Source organism: Stomoxys calcitrans, chromosome 5 (assembly GCF_963082655.1).
Source record: "Stomoxys calcitrans chromosome 5, idStoCalc2.1, whole genome shotgun sequence".
Lineage (NCBI taxonomy): Eukaryota > Metazoa > Arthropoda > Insecta > Diptera > Muscidae > Stomoxys > Stomoxys calcitrans.
This window is the reverse complement of record NC_081556.1, coordinates 73485784-73507209: the sequence shown is the minus strand read 5'-3', so window position 1 is coordinate 73507209 and position 21426 is coordinate 73485784. Positions and strand designations below refer to the sequence as shown.

Here is a 21426-nt window from a genome sequence, read left to right as displayed (position 1 = left end):
GTATGTTCGTCTGTCTGTTGAATCACGCTACAGTCTTAAAGAATGAAGATATTAAGCTGAAAATTTACGTAGGTTAATTTTTTTCGCCATAGGCAGATTAAGATCGAACTATATCTTTATATAGTCCTCATATAGACGGATCTCTCGATTAAGGTTATAAAAGCAGTATATATTACTCGATTTGGCTGAAGCTTGGAACAATGATTTGTGTTAAGATCCCCGACATCCGTGCCGAATATGGCCCAGATCGGTCTACAGCTTAGTGTAAACCCCATATAGATTGATCTCCCGATTTGAGGTCTATCACACATAGATAGCGAATTTAATACCTGAAATTAAGTATTGTGAGCTTTTTTAAACCCTTACACATTCTCCAGATTGTATCATATTTGGATATGGCTGCTTTATATATCGACCTTCCGATTTAGGTCTTGAACTCATTTATTACCAAATTTTGCTGAAATTGGGAACAGTGAATTGTGGTGTTTGGTCCAGTTCGGTCCATATTTCGATAAGTTAGGTAAGGTAAGGTTTAAGTGGCAGCCTACCATCAGACTTATTTAGATGTTTTCGCCCATTGTGATACCACAGGAACAGAAGAAGGAAGATGCGAATGTTCACATCCGCAAAATCAGACAGGTTCTCAAAGAGATGAGAACCTAAAGTGGAGATCCTTCCTACAGCTAGTGCGGGGCACACACACAGAAGGTGTTCTACAGTCTCTTCTTCTTCGATGTCCTCACAGTTTCTGCAAAAGTCGTTGCTGGCAACCTTCTGTCTGAACAGGTGTCAGTATGTTTTCCGATTAGACAGTGACCTGTCATGACGGACACAATGAGAGACGTATGTTCTAGCCAATGAGAGCAAAACGGTAGACCTGTTCAAATCTAGATTAGGCCACATAGTTTTGGAATGCTCATAGCCCCCTCTTTGTGACAATCTATCATTCGTTGTCCATCGGGCCTGGTCCTGAAAACTTAGTTTATATGTCGCTAGAGGCATACCGCCAAATTCCAACTTGCGTGGAATGTGTAGGGTAGTTCCTAGTCTCGCAAGCTCGTCCGCTTTACAATTTCCTGGAATATCTCTGCGGCCTAGCACCCAGAACAGGTGAATTATGAATTGTTCAGCCATCTCGTTGAGAGATCTGCGACAGTCGAGGGCGGTTTTTGTGTTCAGAAATACGTTCTCCAGGGATTTAATGGCTACCTTGCTGTCGGAGAAGATACTTATGCCAATCGTCGTATAGACACTATCCAGATGGACTGGGCTCAAGGTGTGCGCCAGCGGGGAAGCACGGAACTCAAAAATACTTCGATAGCAGCAGCAAGCCTCTAAGGAGGAAGACGAGGCTGACACAACAGTGGTAAAAGTTCTGAATCCTGACTATGGTCCGGTTTCCACAGATAAATCTCCACCATTGTAAGGTCACTTCGGCGGCACTAAAGGTCCTCTGATGGCAGGGGATTTGACGTGGTTCTTATTCAGTAACCATCGGAATGTGGAGAAATGGTTCGTGGACTAAGAATTCCGGGATTAAAATTTCTGAAGGGTACGTGGAATGGGAGACACAGAGCCTGTATTCTAGCAAAGAGTAGTATAAATAGTTTTCTTCTTCCGTCGCAGAGCACTGAAGGTTTAGTAGTAGCGAGCCTTATACGGAAGCCAGAAAGTAATGCTGGCCAACCCCAGAGCTGGTTGGTCTAAGGAAGGACTGCAGAAAACTCTTCAACAGAGCAAAAGCCACAAGAGCACCACACGATTGGGACATCTATAAGGCTGAGCTAAGAAAATATAAGGGCGAACATAGAAAGGCTCAGAACAAATCCTTGGTAGAATTCTGCTGCTCCGTGGAGGATACATCCGAGGCCTCTACGCTTAGGAAGATGGGGTATATTCAGAAGTCAGAGAATGTATGGACAATGTTTAATGGCGCCAGAAGAGGTTGTCACTGTATCATTCGTCGGAGGTTATTAGGAAAACTGTGTCTGAGCTGAAAGTCCTTTGGGCGATAAGAAGTTTCGACTCCTTTAAGTCGCTAGGCCTTGCTGATGTATCACCGGTTGAATTACAAGTTGTATCTGATAAACTGGTTCCCTGGCTTAGGGAGATATACTCTGCTTGTATCAGAATATCATATATATCTGTGGGAAGGAGGGACACGAAGGTCATTTTCATTCCGTAAGCAGGAAAACCCTACCACACGAAGGCGAAAGATTTTCGTCCTATTAGTCTGTCATCCGTTATGCTGAAAATTCGTGAGAGGTTGATAGAAACATTTCTTAGAGCAAAGATCAATGGAGATCGCCTGTTTCGGCAGCAGCATGCATATAGGAATGGTAAGTCCACTGAGAGAGCCCTTCACGACCTAGTCGGCTACATAGAGGCTTCTCTCGATGTCATGGTAGCATTTCTTGACATTGAAGGTGCTTTCAATTATGCAAAATCGACGTCAATCATGAAGGAGTTGGAGTTTCTAGGCATCAACTCTACCGTAAGAAAGGTTTTTAATAACTTACTTACAGCAAATGCAAATTTTGCCCATGAACATTCCACTAAGGAACAGGGGCAATCTTCTCACATATCAATGAGTGCAGTCCGATTCAAGTTTAAGCTCTATGATAAGGGGCCTCCTCTTTAAAGCCGAGTCCGAACGGCGTGCCGCAGTGCGACACCGCTTTGGAGAGAAGTTTTATGGCATAGCACCTCAGAAATGTTGCCAGCATTAGGAGGGGAAAACCATCGCTGAAAATTTTTTCGGATGTTCTCGCCAGGATTCGAACCCAGGTTTTCAGCGTTATAGGCGGACATGCTAACCTCTGCGCTACGGTGGCCTTACTTACTAAAAGTTGCATTACGACAATCTTGGGATCTGTGGATGTAAAAAGGTGGGTCAGCAGAGGAACTCCTCCAGGAGGTGTACTGTTTCCTCTACTTTGGAATATAGCCATTAACGATATATTATTGTCACTGTAAGAAAAGGGTGTAAAAGTGGTCGTGTATGCTGATGCGGTTAGGGGAAATTTCCCCAGCACTCTAAGAGATATACTTTCCCCAGGAAGCTCTACGTGCAACAGCAAAGTGGTCTGGGTATAAATCCGTGCAAGACAGAAATAGTTATTTTTAGCAGGAGATACAAGTTGCCTACAGTGGAACCTCTCTGAACCTGAGGTTAAGGGAGCTTACTCATTGGTCATGTGGCGGCTACGGAGACTGTGTTATCCTTGATACAAAATCCGATATTCCAAGCAGTGTGGATTACACCCTACTTTAGCCGCTTTTTGGTAAAAATCACTGTGCTGTACCACTATTCCTAAAAGAACCGATTGGAACTACGATATCCCTAGTAACAGAAGTTACATGGACTTCTATACGGATGGTTCCAAACTAAACGACAAGGTGGGCGTTAGAGTGTACTCTAAAGATCTCTAAAGCTGCCGGATTTTGAGGAAATGTTCTTTATATTCATATACGAGCTGACCCGGGCCCGCTCCGCTGCGCTTTCTTTTACCTTATATGGAACAAAAGATCTTTTAGTGAAATACCATGCTACAAAAATAGTATATCGCTTTACTAACAGTTTAACAATATAAGTGCCTTTATCTGAATCCCATATGATCTTTATTGATCTACGAATTTAAGTTTGGATGTAAGGTGTACTCCATTCTTAAAATACGTATTTTATTCCCAAATACCTTTATTTGAGCCCCATATTGCGATGATCGGTAAAAAATTGCTGTTTGTGGGGTATTTTGGGTATCAATTCTTGGGAAAATGGGTATCAATTCTTGCTTGCCCCCCAATACCTTTCATTTAAGATCCACATTGACATGGTGGGTAAATATGCCCGATTTAGGGGTGTTTTGGCAATTGGGGTGGTCCCCAAACACTAAGCCCGGAAAATATATCAGCAACGTATTCTATTCTCATATATCTATATATCATTTATTTGGACCCCATATTGTCATTGCCCTCAAAATTGGATATCAAATTCACTTAAACTCCTTATTGCAAAAGTCAGCAATATGTCCGGTTTGGGGTATTGGCCCTAAAAACTATGAATATTTAGTTCCACTCTCTTTAAGACCCAAATTGTCTTGGTGAGCAAATACGTCCTATTTGGGGGTTGTTATGGTTGTGGGACGTCCGCTAGGCAGTTGGCCCCTAATGTTGATATCAGATACGTGGTATACTCCCTTTACCTTTAATTTGAGCCTCATATTTCCATAGTCGGCAAACATGACCGGCTTGGGCGGTGTTATGGGGGATGGGCGGCCACTCAGTGAGTTGGCCTTGAAAATATATACCGGATTCGTGTTCCACTTTAAAAGCCCTTTTATTTGAGCCTCATAATGCAATAGTCAGAAAATACTTACTATTTGGGTGGTGTTGTGGGGGTGGGGTGGCCCCATAGACACTTTTCCCGAATATTGATTTCAAATTCGTGCTTTACTCTCAAAGACCTTTTATTTGAGCCCCATATTGCTATGATCGTAAATTTGTGCCCTTTGGGGGATGTTTTTGGTGAGAGGCGACCCCCCAAACACTTGGTCCCCTTTTTGGATATCAGATTCGTATTCTACATTCAAATATCTTTTATTTAAGCCCCATATTCCCATGGTCAGTAAATAAGTCCTGTTTGGGGGGTGTTTTGGGAAAGGGGTGGACCCCCAGAAACGTGGTCCGACATTTGGGTATCAGATTCGTATTCTACACGCAAATACCTTTCATTTGAGTCCCATATTGCCATGATCGGTAAATATGTCCGATTTAGAGGTGTTTTGGGGGTTGGGTGGTGGTGTGGGGTGGCCCCATAGACAGTTTTCCCGAATATTGATATCAGATTTGTGCTTTACTCCCAAAGACCTTTCATTTGAGCTCCATGTGGCTATGGTCGTAAATGTGTCCCCTTTGGGGGAGGTTTTTAGGGAGATGCGGGCCCCAAACACTTGATGTCATATTTGGATATCAGATTCGTATTCTACACTCAAATATCTTTTATTTAAGCCCCATATTCCCATGGTCAGTAAATAAGTCCTGTTTGGGGGGTGTTTTGGGAAAGGGGTGGACCCCCCAGAAACGTGGTCCCACATTTGGATATCAGATTCGTATTCTATTCGCAAATACCTTTCATTTGAGTCCTATATTGCCATGGTCGGTAAATATGTCTGATTTAGGGGTGTTTTGGGGCTTGGAGTGGTCCCCCTGGCACTTGGTTCGACAAATGGATATCAGATACGTTTTCTTATCCTAAATACCTTTCATTTGAGTCCCATATTGTCGTGATTGGTCTAAATATATGTTTGGTAGGTACCCCCAAGGTACCCCATCCGAAATTTGGATACCAAATTTTTATTTTTAGGGTACTATATGAGAGCACACGAAATTTCGCTTAAATCGCATCACCCATCTCCGAGATCTGGCGTTTCTGAAAATTAGGGTAAGGGAGAGGGTCCGTCCCCCTTCAGATATCAAAAAATGTAGTACCCTATTTTCACCACGGGATCATTATGCACCATCTGTGAAAATTTCAAGAAAATCGGTTCAGCCGTTTCTGAGTCTATGAGGAACACACAAACATACAAACAAGCAAACAAACAAACAAACCTACAAACAAACACAAATTGATTTTTATATATAAGATTAAAAAAGTCATTCAAAGAACTTGACAAATGCGATCCATGGTGGAGGTTATATAAGATTCGGCCCGGCCGAACTTAGCATGCTTTTACTTGTTTTTGTTTTGTTTTTACATACCTTCAGTAACATGTACCACAATGTTTTCTCTTTGCAGTATTCAATTTTTATGCTGGCACTGTTAATTTTGCAATATCTTCAATTGCGTTCATTCCAACCAAATGGTGTGTATTTCCATTCACTTCAAAATCTGGAAATGGCCTGGCGTAATGTGGGAGTGGAACCAAAGGTTATGGATGATATTCAGATGAATGTACGTAAAAAAAGATTAAATTTTTAACTAAGCTTGATGTTAAGTTCAGTTTAATAGGGCCATTTTGCACATCAAATATGTGATTGCAAAATTAAATATTTATCCAATTTAAAATTAAAATTTAATTTTTTTTTGTATTTTTTATGTAAAGATTTTTTACAAATACAACTTACTCATTGAGTGGTTGTTAGTCGCTTATATCTTTAATAAAAATACCATCTCTATATACAACTTAAAATTAACAACAAAACTAAAGACTATGGTCGGCAGGCATGCATATAAAAACCTACAAGAACATTACCTATACCACACCTCAACCCGGGCGATAATATACTCCCTCCATTGAGTGCAGATGCGATACAAGACTTGAACAAACTTATGGGCATAGAATGGAAAACGACGGATTTTGTGAGCAGCACGGAATAGCTGACATAGATCTCTTCGAGTTTATAAAAGGAGTTTAGGTCCTTTGTGATACCACAGCAACAGGAGAAGGAAGATGTCTTCTAGTTCCTACCATTGAATTATCCAGCTCGCTTTAAAAAGCCCATCAGCTTGCGAATGTTCACTTTCGCGAGATCAGACAAGTTCTCAAAGAAATGAGAAACAAAAAGTGAATGACAGTGCGGGATACGCACAGCAGATGTTATGTAGTCTCTTCTTCCTCGACGTCCTCAGGAGTCGTTACCTGTAGCATTCAGTCTGTCAGGATGTTTTCCGACCAGACAGTGACCTGTCATGACGGACACAATGACTGAGACGACTGTTGCAGCCAGCGACAACAAAGTGGTAGACCTCTTCACGTCTAGATTAGGCCACATAATTTTGGAGTGTTGAGAACCATCCGTCATTTGTTGCCTTTTCTGCCTGATTTTGAAGATCTAGCTTACATATCACTACAGGCATATCCACAGACTCCAGTTCCCCTAGAATATCTCAGATAGTTCTCGTCTCACAAGCTCGTCTGCTCTACAATTTCCTGGGATATTTCTGTGGCCCGGAACACAGAAAAGGTGAATTTTGAGAGGTTCAGCCATCTTGCTGAGAGATGCTACAGTCGAGGGCGGTTTTCGAATTCAGATATACGTTCTATATAAATTTGATAGCTGCCTGGTTGTCTGAAAAGATATTTATGCCAAACGTCGCCTCGATTATACCGCGATGGTATGGGCTGCTCCTATTCTCAATCCATTTTCCCATCGCCTTTAATCTCATAGCCGCAGTGGCTGCCACGCACTTAATTTGTATGTCTATGGGTCGGATATCCGGAATAGTCTCGAATGCCTAGTGGGGGTGGTTCTCGTCGCTCCACCTATGCCAAGACAACATGTTCTCTGAACCTGTTGTATGGTCCTTTTCTCCATAGCAGTCTACCAAACTACTGAAGCGTAAGTAAGTATTGGTCTAATCACGCTCTTTTTGGGTCAGACGACTATCTTCGAGTTCAGGCCCTATTTCGAGCCTATGGCCCGTCTACATCGTGCCCAATATCTGTGAGCCTTCTCGGTACGCTCCTGAATGTGACACTTCCAATTCAATTATTGGCGAGGAAAGAAAATCACACGTCGAACATTATTTTTACACAGTGAGTTAGTTTAGAGATTTGTGTGCAAATTTTATCAATTTATCAAAAAATCATTCCGTGAGACAATTGTAGAGCAAAAGAAATTAAAGGGTGATTTTTTTGAGGTTAGGATTTTCATGCATTAGTATTTGACAGATCACGTGGGATTTCAGACATGGTGTCAAAGAGAAAGATGCTCAGTATGCTTTGACATTTCATCATGAATAGACTTACTAACGAACAACGCTTGCAAATCATTGAATTTTATTACCAAAATCAGTGTTCGGTTCGAAATGTGTTCATTCATGTGTTCAGCGATGAGGCTCATTTCTGGTTGAATGGCTACGTAAATAAGCAAAATTGCCGCATTTGGAGTGAAGAGCAACCAGAAGCCGTTCAAGAACTGCCCATGCATCCCGAAAAATGCACTGTTTGGTGTGGTTTGTACGCTGGTGGAATCATTGGACCGTATTTTTTCAAAGATGCTGTTGGACGCAACGTTACGGTGAATGAACACATTTCGAACCGAACACTGATTTTGGTAATAAAATTCAATGATTTGCAAGCGTTGCTCGTTAGTAAGTCTATTCATGAGGAAATGTCAAAGGATACTGAGCATCTTTCTCTTTGACACCATGTCTGAAATCCCACGTGATCTGTCAAATACTAATGCATGAAAATCCTAACCTCAAAAAAATCACCCTTTATTAGGTTGCTGAGTATCTGAAGTTGAAGGCTCTAAATTAAAAAAAAAATCTTTTCGTTTTTAAAAAAATGTATGAAATTTTTTGATTTGTTCACTTGTCAAAAAAACTTTAAAAAAATTTAATTTTGGGGCAATTGTTTCATCAAATTGAAGTAGTCGATGAATACTGCTGTATTTTCGGTTACCGTAATCGAATTTTGTCTATTAGTTGTAAATCAAACATCGATTACAATATAGGAAATTTAAAAAGCCAGTTAAACGCCGTTACGAGGTCCAAAAACCACACCTTGAAATGCCCAGAGGTATATGGTGTAGCATTAAATTAAGTGCACCAGATAGCGTACTTTTGGCCAACTTTTGCCCTTGCAGGTGCATAGGGCAAGACTTGCCTTTGTTGCCATTTCCAAGATGTTCGATTTAAAGTTCAATTTCCTGCAAAATACCCAGGTGCCACTGTAGGTTATTCGTATCTCCTGCTGAAATGAACAACTTCTGTCTTGCACGGATTTACGCTTAGACCACTTTCGGTAGCCCACTTCGCTGTTTCACTTAGAACTACCTGAATTATATCTCTAAGAGTGCTGGGAAACTTCTCCCTTACTACAATAGCCACGACATCACCATACGCGACCACTTTTACATCTTCTTCTTCCAGAGACTATAATATATTGTTAATGGATATGCTCCGAAGTAGAGGAGACAGTACACCTCCTTGAGGTGTTCTACTGCTGACTCATCTTTTTCGATTTACAAATCCCAAGCTTGCCGTAATGCGTCTTTTGGTAGTGTAGTGTCGATGCCTAGAAGCTTCAACTCCTTCATGATTGCCGTCGGTTTTACATAATTGAAAGCACCTTCAGTGTCCAGAAATACTGCTATTGTATATTCCTTGACAGCTAGAGAACCCTCTTTGTGGGCGAATAGACCGTGGAGGGCTGTTTCAGTGGACTTGCCCTATATGCATGGTGCAGCCGGGATCTTTGACCCACGATATATTTCTATCCACCTTTCTAGAATTTTCAGCAGAAAGGATGACAGACTAATAAGATGAAAATGTTTTTCCTGAAAATGAATTGAATTTATCTTTGTGTCCCTCCATCCAACAGGTATATCAGACATGCTGATACAAGCAGAGTATATCTCCCTAAGCGAAGGAGCCAGTCTCCAGTCTATCGGACACACCTTGTTATGCAACCGGTGATAAATCGTCAGCGCTTGGCGACTTAAAGGAGTGGAAATTTTTTATGGACCAACGAATTCTCAGCTCAGGCACAATTCCCCCAATGACTTCCGATGATTACATATCAGTGGCAACCTCTTCAGGCACCACGTTGTCCGTTAAATAGTTTCCCGGGAAATGTGTATCAACGAGTAGAGACCACTATGGCGGTCGCTATTTGCCCCTTAGTTTGGGTCTAGGACAAGCCGACACAAGTGAGTCATTAAGGACCTTCGTGATCCGCTTGAACTTTATGTCAATGTCCTCCGTAGTTTCCAATTCCTTTTCTGGTCTAGCTGGGATAGTCGTACAGAATGTATGCCGAAATATATCCCAAAAATAATAGATTCAACATATTTCGAAGTAACCTAAGACGACGGTTTCCTATTTTGTGCTGAGTATCCGAGATGTATCGTACTTTTATAGTAGCCTAAAAACACACATCTGATACTTAAATTTTGAGACATGTACCTAGCAGAAATGTGTTAATCCAAAAAATGGCCCGATGCAAGCATATAGACCTATCGTTATAATATGGAACTTTAAAATGGGATGACTTAGATTAGGGCTTGTCGTAATGTTTTAAAAACGATTTCGAGCAACTATCAGTAGCGATTGGTTAAAAAAAATCGACCACATTTTGCAGTATTTGGATCTGTAAGACCGCAACATTTGTATGGTTTTTCTTCTAATTCACCATATATCCCTTATTGCTTTTTAAGAGTAGATGTTACAGCACTTTAAACTAGTAAAAAGGCGTTAAGTTCGGCCGAGCCGAACTTTGGATACCCACCACCTCGGGTATATATGTAAAACACCTTTCGTCAAAATGCGGTGAAAAATGCATACCTTATGCCCCATAGCAGCTATATCGAAATATGTTCCGATTTGGACCAAATACTTATAAGTACAAGTCATTTTTCAATTGCGTATACCAAAATATTGGTCTTTTAAGTAGCTATATCTAAAATTAAACCGATTTGAACCATGTACTAAACGGATGTCGAAATGCTTAGCATAAGTAACTGTGTAAAATTTAAGTGAAATCGGATTATAAATGCAACTTTATGGGACCAAGACTTTAAATCGAGATATCGGTCTATATGGCAGATCCGGACGGATCTGGGTCAAATTTAAAAAGGATATCGAAGGGCCTAACACAACTCACCGTCCCAAATTTCGGCGTCATCGGACAATAAACGCGCCTTTTATGACCCCAAACCTTAGATCGAGAGATCGGGCTATATCGCAGCTATATCCAAATCTTGACCGATTTGTGCCATATTGTAGAAGTATGTCGAGGGGCTTAATTTAACCCACTGTCCCCAATTTCGGCCAGATCGGACAATAAATGCGCCTTTTATGGGCCCAAAACCTTTAATCGAGAGATCGGTTTATATGGCAGCTATATCCAAATCTGGACCGATCTGAGCCAAATTGACAAGGGATGTCGAAGGGCCTAACTCTACTCACTGTCCCAAATTTCAACAAAATCGGGTAATAAATGTGGCTTTTATGGGCCTAAAACCCTAAATCAGGGGATCGGTCTATATGGCAGCTATATCTAAATCTATACCGATCTGGGCCAAATTGACGAAGAATGTCGAAGGGCTTATCATACCTCACTGTCCCAAATTTCAGTAAAATCGGATAATAAATGTGGCTTTTATGGGCCTAGGACCCTAAATCGGAGTATCGGTCTATATGGCAGCTTTATCCAAATCTGGACCGATCTGAGCCAAATTGACGAAAGATGTCGAGGGACCTAACACAACTCACTGCCTCAAATTTCAGCAAAATCGGATAATAAATATGGTTTTATGGGCCTAAGATCCTAAATCGGCGGATCGATCTATATGGGGGCTATATCAAGATATAGTCCGATATAGCCCATCTTCGAACTTAACCTGCTTATGGACAAAAAAAGAATCTGTGAAAAGTTTCAGCTCAATATCTCTATTTTTGAAGACTGTAGCGTGATTTCAACAGACAGACGGACAGACGGACGGACATGTCTAGATCGTCTTAGATTTTTACGCTGATCAAGAATATATATACTTTATAGGGTCGGAAATGGATATTTCGATGTGTTGCAAACGGAATGACAAAATGAATATACCCCCATCCTTCGGTGGTGGGTATAAAAATATACCTGAATTATATTCAAGTTCGAACTGCATTTTAATATCAACCAACGAGGGACAAAGGTTTATTCATTCTATCATAAAATTTGCCACCATAACTAAGAGGTTAGCATGTCCGCCTAAAAGATTGAACGCTTGGGTTTGAATCCTGGCGAGAACATCGGAAAAAATTTCTAATGCCGTCGAGGCACTATGCCAAAGAAGTGTCGCACTGCGGCACGCAGTTCGGACTCGGCTTTAAAAAGGAGATGCTTTATCTTCTACCTTTAACTGGTTACAGCAAGGAATAGAGCTCCTCGATCGTTTGCGCTCCTTGTCCAATTTCTGACACCAAGTTTAGAGATGTCTTTCTCCACTTGATCATTCCACCGGAATACCACTGTTCTTGCCTTAAAAAGACCTTTTCGGTGGAGCTTCGTCATTCATTCCAACAAAATGACCTAGTCAACGCAATCGTTGTATTTTCATACCTTGAACTATGCTAACGTCGTCATATAACTCATAGAGTTCGCCGATACTCTCCATTAACGCAACCTGGTCCATACATTTTATAAAAAATCTTTCTCTCAACCACGGGTAGTATCTGTGTCTTGTATATTGTAATTTTCGTCTGCCCAGAGGTGACTTTGTTTCTAAATTGCTTGCTTAATCCAAAGTAGCATCTGTTTGCGATATAATTCTTCGATCTATTCCAAACCTGGTGTTATTCGTTTCGTGTACGGCGGTGCCTAGGTAGACAATTCTTCATCTGATCGGTTGCTCAAGGCGTTTTGGGAGTTGAAATTATGCATTATGTTTCATTTCCATTTACAGCTAGACACATTTTTACTGATTCTCTTTCAATTTTTTCAAAGGCTGCAGCTACTACTTCCGGTGATCGACGTAAGATATCGACGCGTCGGCATAGACGAGTACCACATGTTCTCTTGTGATTAGAGTGCAATAGCTTTTCACATCTGCATTTCGTATAACCTTCTCCATATTAAAGGGATCACATATTAAGATACCTCCTTGTCTGAAACCTCGTTTAGTATTGAATGGTTCGGAAAGATTCTTTTCTATTCTGAATGAGGAACATGCAAGTTCATTTTGCGCAGTTTTATTTATTTTGCAGGGACACCAAAACCGGATATGGCGAGAAATACCTTCGAACGTATAGGTCTGTCGAAAGCGACTTTGTAGTCAACGAAGAGGTGGTAAGAGTTGACCTGTCTTTCTCGGGATTTTTCCACGATTTCTAGTATCCAAGTACGGATTGCGTCGTTATACCTTCGGGGCAAGGAGTGCAGTTTAGTTAAGTACGCCGTTATACTTTATTCGTCATTCCACATCAAAATATTGGCCTAAGACCCCATAAAATATACATCTTGGATATTGTTGATCGCCATGACATTTTAATAAGTCCATATTGTCATGATCGTCCGTCTGTCAGAAGAACGCTAACTTTCGAACGAATAATGCTAGACGCTCGAATTTTTGCACAAATACTATTTATACCCTCCACTATAGGATGGGTGTATAGTAATTTCGTTATTCCGTTTGTATGTCATTGAAATATTGATCTGAGATCTAAGATAGTATATATATTCTTGATTGTCTTGACATTCTAAGCCGATTGAAATTTTACACAAACCCTCCCTGCTAGTGTAGGTCAGTTGTCCCTTATGATCCGATCTCCTGACTTAATTTCTTGAACCTCTAGAGGGCGCAATTCTTCTCCGATTAGGCTGAAATTTTTCCCGTGGTGATTTGTTTTGACTTCCAACAAGTAAAAAGGCGTTAAGTTCGGCCGGGCGGAACTTTGGATACCCACCACCATGGGTATACATGTAAACCACCTTTCATCAAAATCCGGTGAAAGATGCATACCTTATATCCCATAGCAGTTATATCGAAATATGTTCCGATTTGGACCAAATACTAATGAGTACAAGTCATTGTTCTATTGATTATAACAAAATATTGGTCTCTTTAGTAGCTATATCTAAAAATGAACCGATCTGAACCATATACAACACGAATGTCGAAAATCCTAACACAACTCACTGTCCCAAATTTCGGCGAAATCGGATAATAAATGCGCCTTTTATGGCGCCAAAACCTTAAATCGAGAGATCGGTCTATATGGCAGCTATATCCAAATCTGGACCGATCTGGGCCATATTGCAGAAGTATGTCGAGGGGCTTAACTTAACTGACTGTCCTAAATTTTGGCTAGATCGGACAATAAATGCGCGTTTTATAGACCCAAAACCTTAAATCGAGAGATCGGCCTACATGGCAGCTATATCCAAATCTGAACCGATCAGGACCAAATTGAAGGAAGATGTTGATGAGCCTAAGACTCACTGTCCTAAATTTCAAATCTGAACCGATCTAAGCCGAATTGACGAGGGATATCGAAGGGCCTAACACAACTCACTGTTCCAAATTTCAGCAAAATCGGATAATAAATGTGGCTTTTATGGGCCTAAAACCCTAAATCGGCGGATCGGTCTATATATAATAATATATGTATATAATAAATAATCCGTGCAAAGTTTCAGCTCAATATCTCTATTTTTAAAGACTATAGCGTGATTTCAACAGACAGACGGACAGACGATATAGCCATGTCCGTCCGTCTGTCTGTTGAAATCACGCTACAGTCTTTAAAAATAGAGATATACAGCTGAAACTTTGCACATATTCTTTTTTTTTTTGTCCATAAGCAGGTTAAGTTCGAAGATGGGCTATATCGGACTATATCTTCATATAGCCCCCATATAGACCGATCCGCCGAATTAGGGCCTTAGGACCATAAAAGCCACATTTATTATTCGATTTTGCTGAAATTTGGGACTGTGAGTTGTGTTATGCCCCTCGACATCCTTCTTCAATTTGGCCCAGATCGGTCTAGATTGGGATATAGCTGCCATATAGACCGATCTCTCGATTTAAGGTCTTGGGCCCATAAAAGACGCATTTATTACCCGATGTCGACGAAATTTGGGACAGTAAGTTGTGTTAAGCCCCTCGACATACTTCTGCATTATGGTACAGATCGGTTCAGATTTGGATATAGCTGTCATATAGACCGATCTTTCGATTGAAGGTTTTGGGCCCATAAAATGCGAGCTTATTTTCCGATGTCGGCGAAATTTGAGACAGTGAGTTGTGTTAGGCCCTCCAACCTTCTTCTTCAATTTGGCCCATATCGGTCCAGGATTGGATATAGCTGCCATATAGACCGATCTCTCGATTTAAAGTTTTGGACCCATAAAAGGCGCATTTATTGTCCGATTTCGCCGAAATTTAGTACAGTTAGTTGTGTTAAGCCCCTCGACATACTTCTGCAATATGGCACAGATCGGTGTAGATTTGGATATAGCTGTCATATAGACCGATCTTTCTATTTATGGTTTTGGGTCCATAAAGGCGCATTTATTGTTCGATGTCGTCGAAATTTGGGACAGTGAGTTGAATTAGGCCCTTCGACATCCTCCTTCAATTTGGCCCAAATCGGTTCAGATTTGGATTTAGCTGCCATATAGACCGATATCTCGATTTAAAGTCTTGGCCCTATAAAAGGCACATTTATATTCCGATTTCACTGAAATATGACACAGTGATTAATGTTAGGCTTTTCGACATCCGTGTCGTATATGGTTCAGATCGGTGTATTTTTGGATATTGCTAATAAAAAGACCAATATTTTGTTATACACAATTGAGCAATGACTTGTACTTGTTAGTATTTGGTCCAAATCGAAACATATTTCAATATAGCTGTTATGGGGCATAATGTATCAATTTTTCACCGGATTTTGACGAAAGGTGGTTTGCGTATAACCCGTATCCAAAGTTCGGCTCGGCCGAACCTAACGCCTTTTTACTTGTTTTTATTTCTTTCTTTTTGATGATCTCGCCAGTGTTCGAACTCAGGCGTTGAGCGTCATAGGCAGACATCCTCTGCGCTACGATGGCCTTCACTTCTACTGTTGATTTCATTATTTCCTTTTTTTTTATCTGTTTGCGCTTTTTTTATTGGTCTTAAAATCTTATTAAGATTCCATTGCAGGATATTGTCCGGCTTTAGACCATTGTTTAATGCTTTCGATTCGAAGAACAGTATAGCAAAAAACATTTAAAAAGTCGACAAAAAGTGTGTTGTTGCTAGAAGCATTTGACTGGTTTCCTTTATCAACCAAAAAAAATCATCAGAAGGATATATAGGAATGGACCAAGGTGCTTTACAACCATTCCAACTAGAGTAAGTTGTAAGGCATACTTCTGAATTTGAACAGGGCTCTTTAAGTCGACTTGTTTCATAAGCGCAATAGAAAACAAATCAAATCTTACTTCCCTTGTTCATTCACTTTTTTTAGCTTGGATGTTGTGGCTTTTTCAATTCACAGGACTATGCTTATAAGAATTTATCAGTTCCGGCCAGCTGTGAAAGGGCTATTGAAGGGGTATCGCAATCTCAACAGATTGGTTGCTTGGAAGCTCAGTGGAGATCACATATTGTTATGACGCGGCGCCAAGAATTATTCAATTGGGCCTTACTAATATCTGAAGTATGTATTAATCCCGCTTATAAAAATAATTTGCAAATGAACACCTTGTTTTCCACAATCATTTTTTGTTTTTATTGCAGTCCTTAACACTATTTTATTCCATCATTTTGTGCATTTTAATACGAAGACAGCGAAATCTCGCTCGGCAACCTGAAAGAAATGCACTTGTACCAGAAATCGTGCAGCATAATAATATAGGCTCTCGGTACCCATTGTTGTAGATGTGGTTTTAGACTAGCCGCAGTTGTTTGGAGGATTTAAAGGCATCATGACTGGCGACGTGAAAGAGGAAATCATATTCTGTAGATTAATTTTTCGCAAACGATGTATAAGCATATATGTAATGGCAGCAATTATACCATTCAAAATCTGAAAAAAGGAAGACAAATTTATTATTCATAAGAAACCATATTTGAAAGGCCAATACAGCAGTTTTGTTAATAACAACTGAGCAACGCATAGTGGTCTAAAATCGCAAAATTATACAAATATTTCTGTGACTTTGGAATGGAGGAATATTTCTTCTAGTTTGGCACGATTTCTTGTTCCCAAGGCGTTGTAGGGCGAACCCATGCCCAGTTAAAGCTGGTCACATCTGGCATTAAAAATTTAGTACGGATTCCTAAAATTGCATTCATAGACAAATTCTTAATTTTTCTCCGCTGGAAAGAGTTGTTTAATCTGTTAAAATGTGCTTTTGTGTGCGAAATCTTTTTTAAGATAAATGTTCAATTGTTTAAAAATTTGTTCTTCATTTTATCAAACCCCTTACTATCGTAGCGTTTATCAATCTGAAAACCGTACATCACATTAAAAGTTTTCTTACCATTGACACTAAGGTATAGGTGCAAAATGATTGAATGTAGATCCAGATGACAGTTGTCGTTACAATCCCACACAGGAAGACTGTTGCAATCTATTTGAGAGGGAAAATCTTATCAATTGTCAAAAAACCAAACTCAGTGACAGCACTCACCACTTCCAGGACAATTGTTGATTCCACAAATGCAGCAGCGCAGCATATGCCTGATATTACCATGTTAACGTAGCTCGTGATCATGCTTTCAACCTCTTGGACATCTTTGTAATTGAAAATTGAAATCGCTATGTGAATGAGGGCGCCCACCTTGCAAATTACGAATCCGTTAGAATAAAATTGACATTTGATCGATTTTAATATCTCAAGAATTTCTTACGATATTGAAGCAATTCACTATAATGAGGACTAATTTGATGGTTAAATTCGAGAAGACCATTTTTTTGGGTGTTACTGCTGCAGGCTGAATTTGAAAAGTGATTAATAAACTCACGAGGGGTGTCTCTTTCGAATAGAAGAAATTGTATGTATAAATTTAAATCGTAAGAGAATACTGCGGTTTCAGAATCTCAGTGTAACGAGACCCACAGAGAAAATAAATCAAATATCTGTTTTATTGTATTTGGAACATAACCACATACGAGTAAAACGTTTCATCATACCCTCAACCCGAGAAAGGGGGTTTATAAATATAATCTTTTATTTTTATGATATACTATCAAAAGGAAAATAATGCAGTTCAAACAAGGAGAAAATTATGTGATGTGTTAGGTTAGGTTGAAAAGAGTGTGCGAATATTAATCCGCCCATGCCACTATGTACATACACCTTAATCGGCATGTTGTGCGCCCTAAATACAAAAAGTGACGCCGAAAAAGAAAATGTAAGGGCCTCCCAGCAAAAACTTGGTAAGTACATGTCATTATTTTTGGCATGTAAAATAATGGATAACTCATTACTCTTAGATTTACTCGCTGCTTAAATATAACGACTTATCAACAGAACTATTATCTGTATTAACGGTAGTACAAATTTCATTACATACAATATTCGATAAAGTTCAAGAATAACCACTTATTTGTAATAATAGAAAAAAAATCATTATTATAACCTTGGTATTGATGAAAATGCCATTAAGAAACTGTCGGCAAAATTATTTCATACCAATGTCCGTGCTGTCCGTTACAACGTTAAGCTCAATAATATGGGACCTCCATTTTATTGGCGAGTCCGAATGGGTTGCGGCAAAGCGCCACCACTAAGTAGTACTAGGAGGGAAATACTGTTGGGTTATTATTATAAAAAAATATTTTTAATTTTTTCTACCTCCCTTAAAATCTGTGATTGTTCCGCATGCTGTGGGCGTAATTTTATAGGAATAAAAAATTTTAAAATCATTTTGCTGATCTTAGATTCGAACTCGGGACCTTTGTATTGTAAATGTTCTGGTGTACGCTCTGTACAACAAAACTACTAAAATCACTCCCATGTGTTGGAATATTGTGTCTATAAATAGAATATGTCAAACATAAACACAAAGGCATGGCCATTTTGATAAAAAATTGTTTATTAATATTTAAATCAGAAAATAGTGCATTATTAAAACAATAGTAATGTCGATGAATGCGTAGAGCGTCTGCTTTGAAAATTTAAGGTTCTTGGTTCAACTCTCGGATCCGATGAGGGTAAAGTTCTAATTTCATTTATAATTTGAATTATTCATATAAAATTTGTCTTGATGAAAGATACTGAGCATTGAGAACGTGGTGGTGGGGAAAGTAGTAGTCAAGTAAAAAGCGTTAAGTTCGCCCGGATCAAACTTTGGATACCCAACACCTCGTGTATATATGTGAATCACCTTTCATCAAAATCCGGTGAAAAAAAAAATACCTTATGACCCATAGAAGTTATATCGGAATTTGTTCTAATTTGAACCAAATACTTATAAGTACAACTCATTGTTCAATTGTGTATAAAAAAAATATTGGTCTTTTAAGTAGCTATATCCAAAAATACACCGATCTGAACCATATACAACACGGATGTCGAAAAGGATTATAAATGAGCCAGCCTTTTATGGGGCCAAGACTTTAAATCGAGATATCGGTCTGTATGGCTGATATATCGAAATCTGGACCGATCTGAGAAAAATTGAAGAAAAATGTCGAAGGGCCTAACTCATCTCACTGTCGGCGACTCAAATTCGGCGACATCGGACAATAAATGCGACATTTATGGCCCCAAAACTTTAAATCGAGAGATCGGTCTATATGGCAGCTATATCCAAATCTGGACCGATCTGGGCCAAATTGAAGAAGAATATCGAAGGGCCCAACACAACTCATTGTCCCAAATTTAGGCGAAATCGGACAATAAATGCGCCTTTTATGGGTCCAAAACTTTAAATCGAGAGATCGGTCTATATGGCAGCTATATTCAAATCTGGACCGATCTGGGTCAAATTGAAGAATGAAGTCGAAGGGCCTAATTCAACTAACTGTCCAAAATTTCGGCGACATCGGACAATAAATGCGAAATTTATGGCCCCAAAGCTTTAAATCTAGAGATCGGTCTATATGGCAGCTATATTCAAATCCGGACCGATATGGGCCAAACTAAAGAATAGAGTCGGAGGGCTTAACTCAACTCACTGTCCAAAATTTCGGCAACATCAGATAATAAATGCGCCTTTTATGGGCCCAAAACCTCAAAGCGAGAGATCGGTCTATATGGCAGCTATATCCAAATCCGGACCGATCTGAGCCAAATTACAGCAGGATGTCGAAGGGCCCAACAACTCACTGTCCAAAATTTCGGCGACATCGGACAATAAATGCGCCTTTTATGGGTATAAAACCTCAAATTGACAGATCGGTCTATATGGCAGCTATATCCAAATCCGGACCGATCTGGGCCAAATTAAAGAAGGATGTCGAAGGAGACAACACAACTCACTGTCCAAAATTTCAGCAAAATCGGATAATAAATGTAGCTTTTATGGGCCTAAGACCCTAAATCGGCGGATCGGTCTATAAGGGGGTTATATCAAGATATAGTCCAATATAGCTCATCTTTGAACTAAACTTGCTTATGGAGAAAAAAGAATCTGTGCAAAATTTCAGCGCAATATCTCTATTTTTAAAGACTGTAGCGTGATTTCGATAGACGGATGAACATGGCTAAATCGTCTCAGAATGACAAAATGAATATACCCCCATCCTGCGGTGGTGAGTATAAAAATACGTACATTTGGCAAATAAATCGTTAAACACGTAAAAAAAAGTAAAAGTAGTCTTCACTATTCGGAGAAGTTGCCACAAACAAAATGTCAAACAAATAAATGCGAATGCCTAAAACGCCGTTATTCTTTAGAAAAAATGAGAGTTAATGTATATTTCAGTGGCGCTCATTTAAGAAAAAATCCTCAAAGTTATTTGCGAGACCGCGAAACGACCTTCTCGAAATGCCCTAAAACCAGTAGGTACACAATTTATAACAAATGTTCAAGAACTTCTCACAATTGTTTTTTAAATGTTTCACATGCTACTTTTTTTGGTCAAGGATTGATTTTTAGATAAGTATTGATAAGATAATTAGATAAGCTCCCATCAATATGGGTTTCAAATTTCATCAAAATATTTTAAGATTTTCTTATTTCTTCAGCTCACGAAAGCCAACATGCAAGTGAGCGTATTTGACACATGTCTTCTTAAAATTGTCGCCAATACACCCCTAGTGAAACCCAATTACAAAGCAAATTGATTACGTCTTCTTTCGCATTGTTGCTAACCCGAGTAGTAGTTTTTCTGCTTCTTATTGGAATGCAAATCAGCTGTTTATCTGATAGCGTGCGAGTGCAAAATTGCAAATTTTGTCCATGGACATTCCATTAAAGAACAGGGTCAAACTTCTCACATATGTATGAGTGCAGTCCGATTCAAGTTTAAGCTCAATGATAAGGGGCCTCCTTTCCATAGCCGATTCCGAACTGCATGCCACAGTGCGAGACCTCTATGGAGAGAAGTTTTTACATGGCATAGTATCTCACAAACCACCGCTGAGAATTTTTTCTGATGATCTCGCCATGATGCGAACCCAGGCGTTCCGCGTCATAGGCGGAGATTCTAACCTCAGCGTTACGGTGGCCTCCATCGTGCGAGTGAATGGAGACAATTAACTTAGTGAGGAAGGAACGCCGTGCTACTTACAAAATCCTTTACTGTTTTCCATATCACGCCCCTAACTTGGTTTATGTCTAGTATTCTGCCCCAATCTAAGTACCGGTGTCTGTTAGCCGTGAAAGCCGGGCAATGACATAGGAAATGCTCGATATATACGGGAGCTATATCTAAATCTGAACCGATTTTGACGAAATTTTGCACACATATGAAGACGTCAAATGAAACACCTCATACTTAATTTTGTAAAGGTCTGACCAAAATTGTGGCTTCTGCAGCCTTAAAAGGCC

The 21426-nt window shown here is 39.7% G+C and overlaps 2 protein-coding genes across 3 annotated transcripts in view; one reads left to right on the top strand and one right to left on the bottom strand.

Moving 5' to 3' along the window:
* Nucleotides 1–16362, top strand: part of LOC106081351 (polypeptide N-acetylgalactosaminyltransferase 3) — a 107660-nt gene extending 91298 nt beyond the window's left edge. Inside the window, exons 8-10 of one of the 2 annotated variants that reach the window (XM_059369221.1) lie at nucleotides 5795–5950; nucleotides 15980–16141; nucleotides 16222–16362. In XM_059369221.1, the coding sequence (XP_059225204.1) occupies nucleotides 5795–5950; nucleotides 15980–16141; nucleotides 16222–16362 (459 nt within the window). Of the gene's footprint in view, nucleotides 1–5794; nucleotides 5951–15949; nucleotides 16142–16221 lie in introns of both variants that reach the window. The other variant, XM_059369220.1, reaches the window with a different exon arrangement.
* Nucleotides 16187–17446, bottom strand: LOC106081354 (uncharacterized). The gene is made up of 4 exons (XM_013243242.2): nucleotides 17338–17446; nucleotides 17118–17267; nucleotides 16968–17057; nucleotides 16187–16510 (listed from the first exon to the last, which is right to left on the bottom strand). Exons 1-4 carry the CDS (start codon nucleotides 17395–17397, stop codon nucleotides 16376–16378), a joined length of 435 nt encoding a protein of 144 aa, XP_013098696.1. The 5' UTR covers nucleotides 17398–17446; the 3' UTR covers nucleotides 16187–16375.
* Between the last annotated feature and the right edge of the window lie 3980 nt (nucleotides 17447–21426).